At 36.0% G+C, this 20676-nt stretch overlaps 1 protein-coding gene across 1 annotated transcript in view; it reads right to left on the bottom strand.

The window, feature by feature from the left end:
* Window positions 1-1240: 1240 nt before the first annotated feature.
* MGAT4A (alpha-1,3-mannosyl-glycoprotein 4-beta-N-acetylglucosaminyltransferase A) overlaps window positions 1241-20676 on the bottom strand; it is a 75225-nt gene continuing 55789 nt past the window's right edge. Inside the window, exons 9-15 of the mRNA XM_026847994.1 lie at window positions 19367-19497; window positions 18654-18761; window positions 18058-18251; window positions 5772-5850; window positions 3501-3567; window positions 2338-2450; window positions 1241-2165 (exon numbers count right to left, since the gene is read on the bottom strand). Of these exons, the coding sequence (XP_026703795.1) occupies window positions 2139-2165; window positions 2338-2450; window positions 3501-3567; window positions 5772-5850; window positions 18058-18251; window positions 18654-18761; window positions 19367-19497 (719 nt within the window). The 3' untranslated portion in view covers window positions 1241-2138. The remainder of the gene's footprint in view (window positions 2166-2337; window positions 2451-3500; window positions 3568-5771; window positions 5851-18057; window positions 18252-18653; window positions 18762-19366; window positions 19498-20676) is intronic.

The raw sequence follows: 20676 nt of genomic DNA, 5'->3' as shown, positions 1-20676 counted from the left end.
ACCCTCATTTCTAAATCCAAGAATAAACTCAATCTATGAGGCCAGTTCTTATCTCATGCCCACAGTCTCTATGGGCAAGATGAGCTTCCCAAGTAACATTTTATTTACACCACCTGATGCAACCAGAAAAAAAGTAAACAAGGCCCACTGGTAGCTTTCTACTTTTCTTCAGCTTATAATAGTTGGTCTAAACAGATGGTCTTGTATCTCTGTGTACAAATCTTGTCTTCCCCGTGTCCCCAGACAACACAGCTAAAACAAAATGACTGCGGTCTGTAGAAGTAGTTAAGCTCTTGAATACTGCCGAACTGTCAAAGCTTCAACACAATTTTCCAACAAGGCAGAAGACAGGTTGACTCTATATTCCAATTGTGGTGGCTTGCAGTGCTGGAGAGTCAAGTTTAGGCTCCTGCTCCTTATAAATATGTAATGAAAAAGAGACCAAAGCTTTTAGTCGAACTTTCATGCTGGAGATAGGAACTCAAAATCCCCACTCCAGATCAGGGACCACACAACAGGTTTTGTGCATCTGTGCCCTGATCACAAAGATGCTGGGGGTAATGGAGGCTTTTTTCCCCTACAGGGACAACTGGGCCAGCTTTTGAGTTCCAGGAGGCTGGTTAACAGCACAGCTGCAAATCCCCAAGCCAGGGTAAATGCCTCCCTCCATTGTCAATCAGGCACTTCATTCCTAGTAAAGAAAGGAATTTCTGTCTCTCTTCTTCCTGACCATTTCTGACCGGGTAGCTTAAACCTTCCCGTGCCTGTGTCCTTACACATAAGCACCTCAGCAGAAGGACTCTTAAGAGGAGTGGCAGCGTTTCCGCTTTGGATTTAATCCAAATCACTTTCTGTTCCTGCCTGAGTTTCCAACTCATTTAAGATCACTGTCGTTTCTCTTGAAATGAAAAGGCAGGGTACTAACTTGAGGCCAAATTCAGTTCCTATTAAACATTAGTGCAAGTTACTACACTGATCAATAAAGGAGTCAAACTGAAACCTTGTTCTTGAACAATGGAATAAAATAAAATAAACCGTAACTACTCACTGTAATGTATCTAAACACTGCAATAACAGAACTTTTTAAAAGGAGAGCTCTGTAGATCAAATATATCTAACTACTATTAATTCTTTTGATAAAAGGTAACCTCTGTTACTCCAAAGCAACGCTGGAGAATGATTATTTTCAATACAGAAAATGAATTTGTTCAGGCTACGAAATGTCTACAAAGATTTTTAGAAAGAACTGTTTGGAATTGAAAAAATTCTTCTAAAATGCAATGGATTCAATTGAAAATCACTGCAGATTTAGTACATAACATGAAACAAGACATTTCAGCATGCTTTTTATGTGGCTACAAACTGTACATAGTGGAATTTCATAGCCCCAAAGAATAATGCTCTTCAGAACTCTGTTAATGCCTCTGAACATCATTCAGATTCTGTGTACAAAACTACATAATTTAGAAACTTAATCTAGGTTCTTTTAAACATGGCAGTATATTTGAAATATGGTATTAATTTCCAAAGAAAAATGTAGAAAGATAACTTAAACTAGAGAATTCATAAAAAAAACTATATCAATTTAAAATTTTACTGCATAAAAATATGTACTTTTCAAATTATTTTAATAAATTAAATATCCCTAACATTTTTAATATATATCCCTGACAGTCTATAAAAGAGGGTTCTTGTTATAGAAAATAAATGGAACTCCGAAAGCACCCCCTTAACAAAACATATTTAACAATAATTATATTTCTTTCTCCTTCAAGGAATGTAACAATATGTACAACTTCTCTATATTACTATACTATCAAAATAGTACAGGTTAAGCCTAGCAGGGTTCTGTAACCATAAGACGGTAAAGTCACATTAAAGTGGAGGACAACTTAGGCCTCAGACGAATGTTATCAGTGTGGAGCATCAGTTTCTGGATGGATCAGATAAGAAGGGATAAATACAATCTTCTCATCTACAGTAGATTTCACAAGAGGTAGAGTTCAAGTGAAAATGAAAGAAATTTGGAATAAGGTGCATGCTCAGTATTTTCAATTTGTGACTTGCTAAGGATGTCAGATTTTATAAGAAAAATTTTCAAGGACTCCTTCTTTTTCCTCGAAAGCAGATTTCCATGATCAGTTTGTAATCTTTTTAATATGAATCTGAAATAGAGAATCAGAAAAAAAGAAGTCATGTTTTAGGTTATCACATTTCTCAGTAATAACAGGTAACTGTTTTCAGCGTTAGCCAAAATTTTGAGCTTCAAAACACTGACAGAATGAAGAAATCTCACGTTTGCCAGTTTTATTTTTAAAAGGTTCTACTACCTCTCACCTCATTCAGAATTGCCCAAACTGCTGAATTCTGTATTACTGAAAGCCGGAATGATGAAATAGGGTTTAGGCTGGGGTCAACTCTTCCTTCAGCTACACCATTTTCAAATTTCCCTGCAAAAGAAGCGAAAGTATATCCTCAATTAGCTCCTGTTCAACAAACTGAGGTACAAAATCTGTGTCCATAAAAATGTATCTGTAGTATCACAATTCACAGGTGAAACCTATTGCTGGTGGTTGTAGAACTGTCTGGTATCATTCCTGAAATAAAAGACAATCAGTGATTTTTGATATCAGTTCTGCAGCAGCAAACAAGATGAGGCATATCATCAGAGCATGCTGATCTGAGCATGATTACACATAAGAATAAAAACTTTGTAACTGTGTAAGGGTATAAGCACCTCAAACCCTGGGAAGATTTTGGCACAGATTTTCATTTACTATCATGGAACTAAACATGGAGCCCCCAGCTTACCTGTTTCAAGGAGGATTAAGGACAAGGAGTATCATTCATACATTATGTATTCCTATTTAAAGAATCTTCAATTATATTAGGATGAATAAGAATCCAGCTGAAAAGCTCAGTTAGACTTTACACTTAAAACATATACACAGCAACTACAATTCATTAAAACAAAGAAAACCTTGCTTCTGTTATAAGAGGAATGCCAACCTCTGTCCAGCAAGCTAAATACAATCCATGAGTAGAACTTCTCTTCCTTGACAAGAGGTACCCTGGCACTGTCCCCAGGAGCCTCTCGGCTATGGAGATGCCAATCTCATCCCATGACGAGACAGCTGATTGTCTGTAGTGCAGCTTCAAATCCAGGGGAAGAACAACAGCTCTCACAGAGGCACTTGTGCAGTCACAGGACAGAAAAAGTGATCTTGTACAACCTGGAAATGCCTCTACAATACTCTAGGTGATCAATTCTGGCAGAGAAGTTGGATGTGGCTGCACTACAACTAAGAGTCACGCTAGATCTTTGTTTAGTACGTCAGTCTCAGAAAAGAGATATTGGAAACAATATTAAATAAAGCCTACAAGGTCATGTACCCAAAAACAAATCATCAAAACTCCATTTTAAGTTTGTTTTGGTTTTAATGAATGTGTCTTAACTGTTGCAATAGTAGCAATACACATTTCTTTCCACTGTGACATACCTATCCTGAAGTAACCATCCTCTAAGCGTTTGTCTTTGGTTTCTTTGCTTAATACCAGTTCTTCATTCTAGAACAACAAAGCATAAATGAGATCATTTATTTTGACATATGGCGTTGCCAGTGAAAGACAAATGTATGTGCACTGTTGTTATATATTCAGCATCCATCTTTTCTAAATAAATGTGAACCAGCCTAGAACTGTTATTTATAGCCTTAGACAAGCCAACACAAAAAAAAAAAAAAAAAAAAAAAAAAAAAAAAATATTCTAGAACTGAACGGTGTTTGGCTTCAAAGTGGAAAAAAGAAGTACTTTAAGTGCCCAACTTAACTTGCATGGTAACTGCCACGTGAACAGAATACATAGCAGATACTGGCATACACAGTAGAAGAAAAGCAAAGGCAGGATCTTGTCTTTCCCTATGGTTGAACCAGAGATTTCTCTCAGGACAAATGAAACTTACAGCCTAGTTTTTGATGTAAGAATCTGGATGAGATGAAAAGCCATCAGACCAGTGAGGGAAGCCCTCTGCCTTGCTAAAAAGGGATGGGTATCAATAAGCTTCTTTAATAAGCACAGAACAATTTAATTGTAAGATCAGCGCTTCAAAGACAGCTGGAAAATTACAACCAGAATCCTAAGATCCAATATTAAAAGACTGACTGTAAGAACTTCCTAGGAATCAATTAAAAATGCTTGACAAAACAGGAGACTAAATCCATCAGCTTTTTAATTTATTTTTTTTTAAAATTCCTACTTTTAAGGGAGGCTGCTAAAAAAGTGGATTGGGGGGGGTTGGAGGGAGGGAGTGGGGAGGTGTCTGGTTGGTTTGCTTTGGTTTTGGGGGTTGGGGTTTTTTTTCAGTGTGCTGCTTGAGTCCCAGAAAAATCCAGTCTGGGGGCTCCCCGTTTTCTAAGGGTTGTTTTTTGTTTTTTTTTTTTAATTTGGCTTAGGGACGATCAGAGTTGAAATATCTGAATGGGCTTCCAGCTCTACTGAAGTCCACGATGGTGAAATAGTTCCCTCAGGAGAGTACCTATCATTCTGCAGCTGCTGTCCTCATATTGGTGACATTTTCTGCTGACACCAAGGGCTTAGGAACAGGCCAGATGCAGAATTTCCTGTTTACCTTGCCACAAATTGCGTCAATAGCCACAGCTCAGTAGCATTACGTCCTTAAGGGGTGCTCCAGTTTGAGGGGGATTTCACAGCCAAGCATAGCCAAAAGAGTGACATGCTTGACGCACATTTTTTCTCATTCTCTTGTGCATTCTTGTGGTATCTTGGGCCCAGATGAAGTGAGGGCTGCTGCTGTTTTTGTGGTTGAATATATTTCCAAAGGTCTTGAGAAACAAACCCCATAAATCTTATGATATAATATCCCACATATCGTGTTGTATAATTAGAATCAAACTGACAAACTTCTTTTCAGGGTTGGGGGTGGTCAGGATTTCCTATTTTTGCTCGCTCCCAGGAAGGCAGACTGCAAGAACAGGGAAGTGAACTCCTCCATGATTATTTACGCTTTTTTTTTTTTTTTTTTTTTTTTTAAAAAAAAAAAAAAGAGATTTCAAGATACCTACACCAGGTATATGGGAGAAGACAGAAATTCTTTGCTATTTTAATAATAAACTTGTCTGAAGTAGTATCTTAATTTCTCAGAGTTTTGTGATATAAATGGTTAGCTATAATACCTAGTTGAAGAAAAAGAACACATACCATCTGGCTTCAAGCAAGAATATACTTTAGATAGTGTAGTGCCCTCCTGAAAAAAGTCAGACTGATTTATGAAAAAAAAAAAAAAGCCCAACAACCAGTAATCAGAAGAAACAAACACATTTGGTTTAAGAGTCCAGATATTTCAGTATCTAGTAAGGTTTGGGTATATGTTAATTCCTGAACCAAGACTTTTTAACTAAGTCAAAAAGCAGATTGACTTAGCTTTCCCATTTTCCAAAATAACACAGGAAAAAGAAAATTGTTTATTTTTGTTTTAAACTGTAGCAGTGAATTGGAAGAAACTCAGCTTGTTCACCTCCAAATTACCAACAGCACTTGTAGCAGACAGCACTCTGAATGAATATCTGAAGTTACAATAGTTTTCTGTGAATAGATCCAATTTTAAAAAATAAAAAGTATGAGAGCATCAGAGCATCAAGATCCTACAGTTAAAAAAAGGTATTCATGTCTCACCCTGTTAAAAAAGTCAATAAAATTAGGAGGTTTTGCTTTTATCCTATAATGGAGAAGATACAAATCAATAAATTCATACCTGAAAAGGCAAAACTTCCACAGTTGTGTTTAGAAGTATGTCTCCTGGATGCTCTGGATTGCCACTGTGAAACAAGTACCTATAAATGAAAAAGGGAAAATGAAACAATCTACATACAGTCAGAATTAACAAAGTTACTATCTTACATGTTAACAGTCACATTACAGATGTTACAATGATAAACATAATTTTTATGCTGGACCTACATCAGCTGGCAATAAGAAATGAACGACAGTTTCACATACTACCATAATTGAAATAGATGAAGTTTTGCATTTTTTAAAGAGTAGTTGGGCAATAATTTACTTAGAAAGGTAGTTTCCATAATCTGATCTTGACAGGTTGCATTATACAAAGTGACCAACGCTGTAGTCATTATTGCCTGGCATGTGCTGGTATCACCTCCAGAAGCAGGAGTCCTGCTTCCCTTGGCCTCTCCCATTGCTCCCCATCACATGCCTCCTTGTGCCCAGAGGATGAACTCAGCAGATCCATTCTGAACCAGTTCTGGGAACCTATCCAAGCCAACATTTTGCCAGGCCAGTTTTCCCCAAGACCAGCTCTGCACTCTGGTTCATTGCAAAGTCTCATTAATGACTATGCCAGGAATTTCCAACTCATATCCACACCTTTAATGCTACCCAAAAATCAAACTTTTACTCCAAAGATGGTGGGTTTTTTTTAAAACAAAAAGCATATTTCTGATGTGTATACACACAGAAAAGGACAATTTTTTAAAAATACTTGTACGAAGTCTGTTAACCCCATTCAGCTGTGCATTTAATCAATTTTCTTTTTTTAGAAATGTGATGGTGTGTTTAAAACTGTATCAAAACCATTCCTATACGTACCAAGCAGTAAAATAAAATCGTTCAAATTCTAGCTGCCCATTCTTAGCTTTTGCAGTATTACAGATGTGTAGATAATGTTACAAAAGACACAGTTTGTCTCCTTTATATATAAAACAAACTTTGTATTCTTTTGAATACCTATTATGTAAACAAGTAACAATATTTTTTTTACCACTAGGTGGTATCACTGCTTGAAAAATTCTTGATTACTTGCCATTTTTTCTAGTGGACCAGAGTTTATTCAGATTACTGTCAAAAACTACCTAGATATTACACCTACTCAGATGCCACTTTTAACAAGCCTATTTCACTTTTAATATGTTTAAATGAATATGTAAAAATCTATCAACACATTTCAAACCTTTCTTCAATTGGAACTTAGAAAAATAATCGCAAGCACCATATTCAACATTAAATATATCACCAGCCAGGGACAAAATTAGTTCAGAAATGATCACTTGATTAAAATTACAAACATTAGTTCAATTTGCAATTTATTAAGACATAATTGGAGATGTAAATTCCAGTTTGTCTTTATCCAATATGTCTGAAGCCAGATAAGTACTTGCCATTAATCCATACTCCATAGCTACAAGACAAGTAGAAGAAAACAGAGCCCTATAAGCCTGACTTAGAAATGTCTGTGATGCCAAAATGATAGAAGTCATTAAAAAAACCCCACCACATACACATATATAACATTTTTTTTATCAAGTCTCAGAAAAAGAGTAAAACCACACATTGATATAAGAATGCTGCATTGATTCCTATTGCACTGGTTTCAGCAGAACTGCACAGACTGAACTGCAAAAACAAAACTGCATTCAGTAAGCTTCAGCACTGCATGTGCTTCAAGAAAAATAATTTCCCCACTGTAGTTTAATGTAAAGATTAGTCAATTCTAAAGCACACAAGCTATCTAAAACATCCACAGTTCTTCCAAGAAAAATCTTATGTCTTTTTCTAAATATTAGTGATGTCCAAAAAGCCCCAGAGACTTAATTCTCCTTTCTGGGAAGATGCCTTTACTGTAAGTTTAACTAATAAGCAAAACAAAACTCTTGGCAAAGAGTTCTCTGACCTGAAGACAAAGTATACTCCGCTGTCTTCTGACCTAGCAGACCTAACCTGCCATTCTTTAGCCAGTCAGATACCCTAATCATTACTGGGAATCTTTCTCTTGAAACCACCGAAAATGCTAAGAATACTTATTTTTAAATGCAAGTGATCAAACACTCCATTTAAGGTGCTGCCATCAAATGTTCCAACCAAACCACAGACACAGGGCTTTTCCTTAGTGCTTTCTAGTTCACAAATACTATTTCTGAGAAGACACACCTAAAAAGCCACAAAGAAACTCCCTGTGATTTGTGATGACTGTGCTCTCAATGAACGGTAATAGGTTTGGGATGTTTGGGTGGGGTTTTGGGGGTAGGCAAGCAGGGATGAAGTGGTGGTGGTGAGTTATTTTTTTGTTTGTGGGAGGTTTTTTTGGGGGGTAGAGGTTTGTGTTATTTATATTTTTATTTGGGGTTGGTTTGTTTTTAAAAACAACCCAACCATACAACCATAGCCAACAATTTTTCCTATCATGCTATCAACTTTTGAAACTGAAATGAGGTTTCCTCTCCTCAGCAGTCATCACTCCATCAGGACAATGCACTCAAAAGTTGGCACAATGTCAAAACAATTTACAGAAGTAATTAATAAAATCTGATCTCCAGATTTCCACAAAATCAAACCTGCTTTTTTAGTATGTTTTCTATAACTGTTACCCATCATGCACATAAATATATAACACATGCATGTATCACCTCTTATTTAAAATTACATTTAGAAAGAAGGGGGTATTTTTATATCTGAGCCTTGCTTGAACACTTGAGAGATAACACCTACTTAGACATAAAAAATTACACAGATTAAAAACCAGAAGTATGAATACACATACACAGTCAATCTACATCTACAATGAATCTTTTGTTTGAAAATAAAATTTACAAATGAGAAAATTTAATTTTAAATAAAATGTAATTGAAACACAAACATATATTCTACAGGTACTAAAATAAGTGTCATTAGCTATTCTTTTGTAAAACTTGCTGTTCTGACATACTGATAAATCACAAGCTTTCAAGGATTTCAGAATATGACAGGTATTCCTCAATAAAGATACTGAAAGACTCGGAAGTAGCTGTGCTTCTGTTTGCTAAGTTATTCTGACATATGTCCTGGGATTTACACATGACAGTCCTTGCAAACAGTAAAAACATGCTTTTTTTCTTCCTAAGTAAGTGTAATTTTTCTTAGGACGGAATCACTAAGATATTCTTGTCTACCTATTGCTTAAACACAACACCTTCTGAACCACTCTTTCAAACTAAAGTTCTGAAAGCCACAGACCTCTAAATATAGTAGTCCTAAACAAACACAAATTCATCTAATGGTAAAAAAAAAAAATACTATCATTACCTTATGAAATATTACTTCACAGCTTGTTTTATTACAAACTACAAACATGGACGCATTTGGACATTCTTGCTGGAAGTCAGAGAAAAGTAATTCTAACCTACAACTGTTAAATGAAATACTAATGTATCTGAATCTTAAAGAACCTTTTCCTCTAGCAGTGTCTTTTTAAAGAGTCACAAATCAAAGATAATAACTAGCTACTGTAGATATTCAAGAAAAGAGACAAGCTCCTCTCTGCCATAAGTTATTAAATGTACGAACATACATTCGTGACCTCAATGTAGTATGAAAGTAATAGAGGATGCTAAACATTAACACCTCATGTGGAATAAAAAATTACACAAAATTTCAAGAGCATTAAAGGTTTAAAAAAAACCCCAAACAAACAAACAACCACCAAACAAAATAGAGCAAAGTCAAAGCTGCAAAGAAAACTTCATTTTTCATACTTAGTGACTTAATTATTTACTCAAACTGAGGATTTGATTTCTTGCCATGGAGCTAGATACACCTATAAAATCAAGCAAATTGAAGGGAAAAAAAACGCAACAGTAAACTGAAGCAAATATTCATACACATCCTAATACACAAAGGGAGGGGAGGGCAGAAGCATGATTATCATTAATACACTGATGAAAGATATCATTAATTTGCCAGTGCAGTTAACTGTTATGGTACTTTAAAAGCTTACACTCAGATTCATAACTCCTCCAATAGTGAGCACCTGGCAAGATTCTCATCTCCCAAAGTATGTGTATAAATTAATATAAATATTGCTAATCTGTGCTGTTAGCTTTAATATTCTTATCTAAATAGCTAAACTTTTCCATCACCTGTACTTTAAAGAAAAAAAAAAATCCCAAATACTTAACCCGCTTCCTATTTTGCTTATGAGAGAATGTATCTCCTTTCCTTGCATCAAACCATATTCAGGACCAGAAATCTGTTATTCTGTTACCTAATTTGTTGCCTTTTAGGCCTTAAAAATATCTCTTGCTGTCTTTTATGTTTTACTTAAATAAATAGAAATGCCAATGATTTTATATACATATATATATATATATATATATATATATATATATATATAAAAGTATGATTCTATGCATTTTCTGTTGAGCAACTGCAAACTAGAACAGAACACGATAACCTTATCAGTAAATTACAGCAGCTTTATAAAAGGAAACAATATACAAACATTCTTTAAAAAGCATAATTCACATCCATTGTCAATATATTTGGGGCTTGTTTTGAAGGGGGGGAAAAAAAAAAAAGACCTCTCAACGCTAACACAAATATTCCAAGAATCTATTTATGAACGTGGGTTTTGTGCTCTGTAAACATCAGGAATCAAATCCTTTTCTCTACACATCCTTCTTATGTCTCTTTTTAGCAATCTGTATATATTTTAGTATATCCCATTTCAGAAAAGGAAAAGAGGTAGGAAGGCAGAGAGGAAATGTTTCCTTCCATGTTTGAGCACATTATCCATAGCAACATGCAGCATAACAGTTTTTAATTCTGCACAACATGAATTTCTATAAAAACAACATTCAGTCAGCAAATTTTTGGCTCTCTACAGATGCTGTCATGCACTGCAAAAGTTATTATTCACCAATTCCATCCATATTTTTGATCACTGGATGCAAATGTGGTAAAAGAAATCTAATCTACCTCCTCTGTCATTTTCCCAGAATACTCATTAGATAATGTTATTTTACTGTCAGTGAAAGCCAGTATTAACCATGCACTATTTCCTCGTGCAAAATACAAACAGAAGATGAACAATTTCTTTCCCCTCCCTCAAGCTCAAATTTCTTCTCGATCCTTTACACTTCTTACCCACTCTTGCAAAAAATGCTTGTACTCCAAAAAAAAGCTTAATTGCTCAAGACTGTATAGACACCCACCAAGTACTCACAATAGGTAAGCAATCTAATGGGAGCTTTTTCATCTTGTTGTTACAGTTCTCAATTTGGAAAAAGGAAAAAACCAAAACCAAAAACACAACAACAAAATCAAAACCCACAAAACCTCACCAAAACCACTCCATTAAGTTCTATGCAAAAAGCCTGTCAAAATTGGCAAGTCCAACTGTCTGCATACAGACTGGACTGCATGTTTGAGAGCTGCAAGGGGTGAATTCTCCATTATTACAGAAGTGCCAAACCAAAAGGAGAGAGCTTTCCCACATTTGTCGAAGGAACACAAAGTAGCTTGCCTGAAGAGGTGATGGGGGGATTTTGGGGAGTGGTCCGAGTCTTTTTTTTTAAACCAACACACAGCTAAGAAATTCTTTTTCCCACACCACTTTAAAAGTCAATCTAAATTTTTTGATAAGATTACCTATACCATTTCCTAACTTTATTCAACTGTGCAATGTGTGTAGAAGGCAATTAGCTGGGTGAGAAAAATCTCATTCCCAGGTCTACTCTTACCTTCTGTTTCCCAGTGAGGACTGGGAGATCAGCTTTCTAAACCTGCACTGTGCTCTCTGGAGTATTTACACATCAACTGTAATACAAAAGAGTTTGGCATTACATTCATTTCAACTAGGTTTTTTTTTCAACTGTTTTTTTTTGTTTTGGAGGTGGTTTGGGGTTTTTTTGTTAGTTTGGGGGTTTTGTTTCTGTAGGTGGCTTGGTTATTTATTAAGGGAGGGGTTCTCTGTCCTGAAATCTCTGCTCTTTGAGGAATTTACTAATTTTTCCAAAACATCAGTATTAGTTAAAAGGTCATTATATTAGTTAAAAGCTCCCTATGTTCTTTAATAAGGTTACTTCTGCTTAATTTTTAATCCAGTGAAATGCAGAAAGGCTTTGGGGGTTGTTTTGGGGTTTTTTAATATGTGCATATGTATATATGTGTGTGTGCACATAGTTCTCCAGAAGCACAGACAACAATGCCATTCAGTTTTCTTAAAATGTAGGCATTTGCCACCATTGGAGACTTTGTCACAGGCTGGCAAAATGCAAATATGACATCTCAGACTCAAGCCCTCCTGGAAGTCAAGTGAAGTGTTTTAGGGTATATTAAGTGGCATTAGACATCTAACACTTAGGCAACAGCAATAAGTCTCTACGATTTCTGACTAAGAACTGTAAACCCAGGAACACTGCCAAATACACAAATCTTGAATATTAGTGCCATTAAGGAGGAAGCAACATGTCCTTGGCTCAGGCAGCTCTTTTCTTCTGTCTCTGATCCATACTTTGTGTTTTTTCCCCTTTTCATATGAAGTTCTTGCCTCATTGTTATGGGCAGAGATCCATGCCCAGAGCAAACAGCATCAGTGGCTGGGAGCCTGCCTGCCAAATCCTCACTGTCAATGTATCCATTTGAGGATGTTCTACTCATTAGTACGAAACTTATGTAAACACAGAAATCGAAGTATCAAATTGTCTTTCTCATATACACTAAAAATATTATTCCACCTGAAATAAACTGAAAAACACCAAAACATTTAAGATAATAAATTAAGAGACGTTCAAATATTTCCTATCACCTGACACCACCAGTAAAGCTTAATAAAATGAAAATGATGTTAAACTTCATTAACCTGTATCTTTAGAATCAGAACAAAGGTTATTTCTAAATCATACACTCTGTGTGTGTGTGCACACGCACCTATGTGGTTCTTCAGCTAAAATTGCCCAAGAAAGGTTGAATGTATTGCACCACGCTGAAGGGTAGTTTCTACACTGAACAATGATTATGAACAAAGAACAGCTAATATATGAGTCAAGCTACTGCTGTACTAATCTAAAACCCAAAGAATTTTGCAGTTCCCCACATTTTAAGTGGTTCTTACTGTGAAAGCAAATGAGAAAGTTCCACTTCACTGCCAGTTTTGGAAAGCTGTTAGAAAGTCTTTTTTCCATTTGTAATGCATTTGATCTTGTATCTCTCTACCCACAGGAGGACTTGCATCCTATAGGATGGATAATTAACTACATTTTAGATACATACATGACCAACTGCTATAGAATTACAGAATCATTTAGGTCAAGTCCAAGCATTAACCTAGCACTGCCGAGTCCACCACTAAACCATGTGCCTAAGCACCATGTCTGCATGTCTTTTGGATACCTCCAGGAATGATGAGTCAACCACTTCCCTGCACCGCCTGTTCCAAAGCTTGACAACCCTTATGGTGAAGAAATTTTTCCTAATATTCAATCTAAACCTCCCCTGATGAAACTTGAGACCATTTCCTCTTGTCCTATCACTTGTTATTTCAGAGAATAGAAGGACACCCACCCTATGGTACTTTTTTTTTTTTTTTTTGTAACTTTATTGTACTTTAAAAGCAGTCAAATTCCTTGTAAGTATTCACTGCTAGAGAACCTGTGTTAAAAGCTGCATTTATTTTCCTTTACAATGAAGTGGCAGTAATAACAGGTAAGCAACTGTCACTTTTTTATGCAGGTATTTTTCAGCACTGTCAGTGTAATTTCAAAGCAGACAAAGTAATGTATATGTTTAGTTATCATGAGCTCAAGAAGATACTCTTCACACTCAATACACTGGTTTTCTAGCTTAAATAGTCAAAACATATTTCTTGCATAACTGGGAATTCTGTTGTGACAAGATGCGACAGGAAATACATGTGAAGTTAACATCACATGCTCCCTGGGATTCCAGGGTCAACAATATAGAAAATTAGATGATTACTCTCAAATCCTGCATATCCAGTATCTATGTCAATATCAGAAAACAAAGTAGTAAAGCTGGTTAGTCAAAGTATTAAGATTTCAGTTTAAAGCAGAAATTCCAGTCAGCAAGTTCTACCTCAGAATATCACTTTATTAATAATTAAGGTCACATCAGAATGACTACTCAATAACTTGCTAAAAGAACACCACAACTATGGGGCAACTACAGAGTTAAAACCAGTGCTGAGGGGGGAGAAAAAAAAAAAAACCACAACAACAAAATAATCCTTTTAAAAATATTCAAAATAACACTTCCAAAGAGTAACATACAAGAAAGGATAAGCCTCATATTTTAAAAATATGAAGCATATTTAGATATATATACACACTGGTGAGGTTGATGTGGGTTTTGGGTTTTTTTTACTTTCCACAGTATAAAATACAGCTTTGTCTCTTCCTGCGGCTTTTTGTTTTTAAATAAAGATCAGAACTTGAAAGCAATTTATACTGAAACAAACCTGAAGCCCTCTTTATAAATATCCATTCTAAATTCCTATTGCAGAAAAGCTGACAAGTGTAGACATAATCTAATTAAAACAGTCATAGGTTATGTGCTTCCAAGGGCTTCCTCAATGTAATTAGTGCACATGTTCTTTGAAAAAAAAATCTGATTTGTGTCAATCACATCTCTAAGGAGGACTCTGAAACTTAGGCAGTCAATAGAAGAGATGGTTGTGATGATGGACACCAGCATCACTTAAGTGCTGCAGTTGGAATGTCTTTCTGGGATGTGGGTTTTTTTTAATCAGGATCACATTCAAAGTTTATTACCTCTGTTCAAGATTCACTTCTCACCCACCAATATTACAGAGCTTACTACATACAAAAAGCCCTCAAACAAAGCAATGTCTAATGTCAAATCCTCTTGACAATGAGCTGCTTGGGTACAACATTCCTCACTGACATCTCTGAAGAAAACAAGTAGCTAGTAAAGAAAAGAAGTATCTTGAATCTGTTATAGTGAGGAAAATGAATTTACATTCAGTACTAACATCAAAGTAGTAATAATGTATGCTTCATAAAAAAACACTCAAATATGTCAGTTTTAATAATTAAATGTGCTTGGAACAGCAGTGTGCATATACCAAAATAGCTACGTGGATTTCAATAATTACATAACAACCTAAGGGAACAGAAGTTCACTATTTCTTATCTTTACAATGTAGGCTGTTTTGAGCATTTAGAAAACACTCCATCCATTTACTTAAAAAACCCCCAACCAAACAAAAAACCCAACAAACCAAAACCAAACCACATCTTCAACACTGCTGTGCAATTTGTTTTTAAGAGAAAAGTCAACTTTCAAGAGGATCTACTTTCATTCTCAATGATATGCTACTGAGTTATGTATCTTTTTATTGCCAAGAATGAGATCCTAGCTTACTATTGAGGGACTTCAGTGTTGTGACTAGAGATCTTTTGCTTGGGGAAAAAAAAAAAAAAAAAAAAAAAAAAAGGTTCCATACAAGAGGTGTTACTAAAATGAGCATTTGACAGTTTCAATTTACACATCCCTGGTTCTCCAAGTGTGGTTTAGAACAAGCACCATCTATCTGACTGTTCAATATTCAGCAGGTATCTGCCATCCAGGTCTTGCACAGAACAGCTGCAACTGTTACTTTCTGCTCAAAGTGAGCTCAGCTCTGACTTTAAACTACTAAGAGATCCTTGCCAGTGTTATCCCTGACAATATCCTCAGATCTAAAAAATGAAATATTTAAAGACTTAGCAAAAACTAATTATTAAACTACTATACTGAGTAGAAAATTTAAATTCAGTTCGGCAAAACACTTGGCATGGAAAAATAAACTAGAGGAACAGCTTAGTGTTCTGTCACAGTGTAACAGACCTGCCATTCATTCAGTCAGAGTTGTGGTCAGTATTTCCATTAAAAGAACTTGTTTATCAAGAATTTATTATGGGAGTTATTAAGCAGCTACACCTCAAACTGACTTGGCAGACAAAATTTTCTGTAAATTCAAAGAGCTTTTCTATTCCTTAAAAAAAGGAAAACAAGGAAAAACCTATTGCATCCCTTCAACAAACACAAGATAGATTATAAAAGCATATTTTCTACTCTTAATTCCCAACAATCAGATATATCTCCCCACCAGGTAAGTCTTCCTAAGGCTCAGTTCATTTTTCCTTTTCTGTATTTCAACTCTCGTCAGTTTTGGTCTTGGCCGCCTCAGCAAGCATCCTTGAAATATCAGGAAACATCATTGCTCCACTTGGCCTTTACCTACCAAAATCTGCTACTGCTGAAGTTAAGTAGACAAACAAAAGTAAGTCCCTAACAATTTAAAATTACAACACCTGAGGCTCTCATCAGCTACTGACTTTAGAAAGGCACAATACTGCATTTTTGAGGACACTGTAGCAACAGAAGCTAAAATCATAATAAACTTTGAAATGGTTTACAATGATAGCTCAAACAACGTTAAGTTAAATCTGAATGGTAGCACCTCCCTTAGAAGAAGCAACAGAATACACAATGTTCCCTTTCTTCCAAAATTAAAATGCATTTCTTCAATAAATAGAAATAACAACAACAGAAAGGAATCCTCTACTGCTGGGACTGTTAACACAGCAGGTGGACATAACTACTTTAGCCCTAGCTACAATTTTCCAGGGCACAATAATGAAAACTATCTTCCCACCTTTTGCACAAATAATTAGTACTTATTCATTCCTGTAGTTCCCTCACCATTAAGGTAATACATATCAAAAAATATATTCTTCAGACTTATGCATGCCATTTTTTTAAATAACAGTGCTGACCTGTGACACTTGCTATCCAAAACTGCCATTGTGCATTTGATTCATCCTAATCCACCCAAGATCAACACTTGCTGATTACAGTTACCCTATTCATAATGTAAATGCATATAATTCTTTTTTAAAAGCCCCGAAACAAACAGACAAATTGGACAATGTTTACTTCATAATTTTGAAAAGAAAACATTTATAAAAAGAAATCAATTAATTCGTACATCTGAGTTGAAAAATATGTGTTTGTTAAACTATTGGCACAGGATAAAAAAGATTCTGCCTTTAATTTAAGGAGGTAAGGCAGTCATATTCCTCAACATCTGCATCTTGGAAAGCTAATCAAGAAAGTCTTTTAAAGGATAGCAATCAACTGAAAGAGTAAATTGACATCTCAAATGGCAAACCTGAGTTTCATAGGTCAGACTAGTTTGGAATAACACAGTAACAAGGAAACTACTGATCCTCACTGTTGCACTAAGCCAAGGTGAAGACAGCCTTTGATTATGTACCAAGTCGCAGAAGTTGACTAATTGGATTCAGTTCAGGACTGCAAAAAGGGCTGATTCACAAAAAAAGCATCCAGTCAAATTGATCCCAAGAAATTTTGCTCTACCAGACTATAGGTATTGGCCTCAAACAAACACATGAGGTATGTGAAGAAAGGAGAAAAGGAATCCACTAACATAGCAACACTTAAACAGACACTAAATAAACAATTTATTCTATAAGTCTTGGACTACTATGTTGGCAAGATAGTAAAAAGCAAAGCAGCAAATAAGTCTCAATAAAACTAAAGGATGACTATGCTAAAGCACAAATTCTATTATCCTTATTTAATCTGATGAATAGCTAAAAAGAAGTCACCTTTATTCCTCTAACAGATCACAGATATTTGTATTTCAAGGGCACCACTCTGCTTTTTTTTTTGTTTGTTAAATTTTAACATTTTCAAATAGGCCAACTTGGATTCTTAGCATGGTGACTTTTTTTCAAGCCCTAAAGCTACATCTAAAAAACATTACCCTTCAGAGTTCCCAGCTTTCAGGTCTGGGGACATCGTGATATGCTCCATCAAGATTTCTGATCTGGACAATCAAGGGACCGAGGCTGCAGGGCACAACATACTGTACCACACACCACGCTGTACAATTGCTCTGTAATTAGAAGCAGACCAACCAAGTACAAGTAGAATCAAATTGGCTTCTTTTAAATTCTCTTATGAACTGTCAGAGAAGCACTGGGTTTGAATTACATTTATCAAAAAGGCTTTGGATTAAATAATTAAAAAAAAAAAAAAGAGCAAGCCAAAATTTACAGTAGTAAAAGAATTAGAGGGAAGACACCAATCATCATAGTTTCAGCTGAACTCCAAAGACCCTACATCATTATGTACGTTATAATGACGGCCCCAAATTCTATCTTCAAGCATTCTTGGCAAACAAGCAGCTTTAGATATGAGACCAAAGGCAAATAATTACTAACCTTTCTACATTGACTGGCTTGTCAAATTTAAATAGAATATAATCCCCAGCAACTGGTGTGACAGCCCAGAAAAAATCTTCCCCTACGTAGGTTTTTTCTAGCGTATGCCCCTGGTAGACTTTTAAAGATGTTGAAACCTCTGCAGGTGGATTCACGTGGATTTTATGAAGCAATGGTTTCAGGAAGTCTTTATCCTAATTGAAAGACAGACAAACATCAAGCTGGTCAGATAACCTGGTTTATTATGTTCTTTTCCCAAGTGGTTACACTTAAAACAAGCACTTGCATAAAATAGAAAATGAATGCATTACTCATTTTTGGGTGTATCAGATCTTGCACTGATTACAAGATGAACATGCCATTAAAGTAAAAAAATTAGAAAACTATCCTCTAGCAAAAATCCACAAAGTAAACTGAGATTAACACTTCTCATACTTGATAGTAACCAGTTTAAATCAGATTTCATTTCAACTGGAGTAATACATAACATGCTTGAAAATGCCAGACAACAAGAAAATTCCTGTTTTCTCAATGACTACAAATTTTTCCATTTAATCAGACTGCTCCGGAAAAGAAGGAAAATTTTAGCTACTAACTGTGAGTTTCTGGATCTTCCCTGCTAGAGAGGAGTGGAGGCCAACATGCTGGAAAAGAGAAGGCCTGAAGCGTATCCGTAGGTTAGATTTCTGTCGATCACAATGTTTCTGAAATGGGGGGGGGGGGGAAAATCACATTAGTAAAGCCAACACAAGGTTGCCAAGATTTTACTGCAAGTATGTGATTGTTACATGAACCAAAAAGATTCAACAAGAACCCAGACCTATTTATCCAGTTGTTCTTGCTTTCATTCCAGAAATCTACCAAGACTGCTGTGCAAATATAATACTGTTCAAGGTTCTTGCACAGAATCTGTTTATTCAGTCTTTCAGTGAGGGTGCCACTTGAGAAATGTAGGACCAATATCCAAAGTTTATTCCCCATTTGGAACCTTCTCTATGACTACCACCCAAGCAGTGGCATTCTGCAGAGCCTCAGTGGGGGTTACATGAATGAGTTTATTTTAGGACTGTTACATACAGAAACTAACTAGACTTTTGCTTTTCTTCCTACTGCATCCATCTCCAAAATCTGAAACAATAACTGTTATAATGGCTCTGAGAATGGTCTCCCAAATTCTTGGTAGGAAGAAAGACTCTTTCAAGACATGCAGTAACTGTAATCCACAGTACGCTAGCCTCCAGCTCACCACAACCAACTCATTCATCACCATGAAAACATATTAGAACCTTTATAATAAAAACATACTTACAGCATCTTTCTCAGGGTTACACACTTTCACCCAGAGGATATGGTCCAGGAGCCAATCAATAGGTTTCTCTTTATAAAACATAAATATGAACTCTACAATAAGAGTGATATCTGGAGACTGGAACATTTTACCTGTGACGATATTAAGAATAACTGGAGTTATTTGAGATTAAAGATAATATTGTCTTTTGAAATCAGTTTATCAACAGATAAGTTTGTGCCAAGACAAGAAATGTTAGCAATGAACAACTTGAAATCTCAATGTTATTAAAAGCTCCATACCTTTCAGCTATGCAAAACTAAATAAAACAAGTATTCAGACAAGGACTCATATTAGATCTTGGTGCTATCAAAATATTCAATGTATACTACAACACAGTCTCCATAAGAACAGAAATTGTCAGTTTGCAAAAATAGAGAAAGAAGATTCACGGATTTGTGTCTATGCCACATGTAAGCTTTAATCATCTGAGACAAGGAGCTGTTGCAAGTGTTATCTGCCCAGTCACACAATTTCAGCTTTTGCAGGTACAAAAAGCAGAGATGGAACACCTACCACTAACTCCAGATCCTTCTGTATAGAAAATCAAAGGGAAAGAAGGAAGCTACTAGAACATAACCAGAGACAATGCAACTTAAAAAAAAGACACATCACAGCCACGACCAGAGTTTCTTCTGAAATGCACAGGCCATCAGCACATTCATACCGAGTGCATTTTCAACCTGCCACACACTAAGCAGTCAGCTGCCTAGTAGAAAGTCTGCAAGTCCCTCCCACAAACAAAAACTGCAGAACTTCTTTACTAAGTACTGCCATGACTTTGGGACATCCAAGACAGCATACTGCTTGGTCAAGTACAGATGGACTTCTGGGTGGCATTATGCTACAGGATTCTTGGGAACCCTGCAAACTGTTAGGCTTAAAGGAGGCCTTCGCAAAAGAAGGAAACTTACTGTTGATGAAGCAAGTCTATTAACTATCAACAAGAGCAACTATTTACATGGTTGTGGAATAAACTTCACTGCCAGTACAGGTATCTGAAGAGAAAGGTGGCCAATATACTAGGTTATTTTTTTAAACCAAATGCAGCACTTAAGAAAGCAGTTCTTCATATAAGGCACCTATCAGGAGCAACACGTAACTGGGAGTGGAGCGGTCCAAGGCTGAAGACAGAACCACAACAAGTGCTTGTACCAGGGACTGAGTGCCAATTAAACTCCCAGAGGCAGTTCCAGATTTGAGAACAGATTCAGTAAACAACAACAGCTTTGTAGATTATCTGCCTCTACTTTGCTAGGCTACAACGGAGG

This window comes from Athene cunicularia (assembly GCF_003259725.1).
Source record: "Athene cunicularia isolate RWA chromosome 1 unlocalized genomic scaffold, athCun1 chr1_part1, whole genome shotgun sequence".
Taxonomy (NCBI): domain Eukaryota; kingdom Metazoa; phylum Chordata; class Aves; order Strigiformes; family Strigidae; genus Athene; species Athene cunicularia.
Note: the sequence above shows the minus strand (reverse complement) of the source record. Positions and strands in the feature narration are given on the sequence as shown.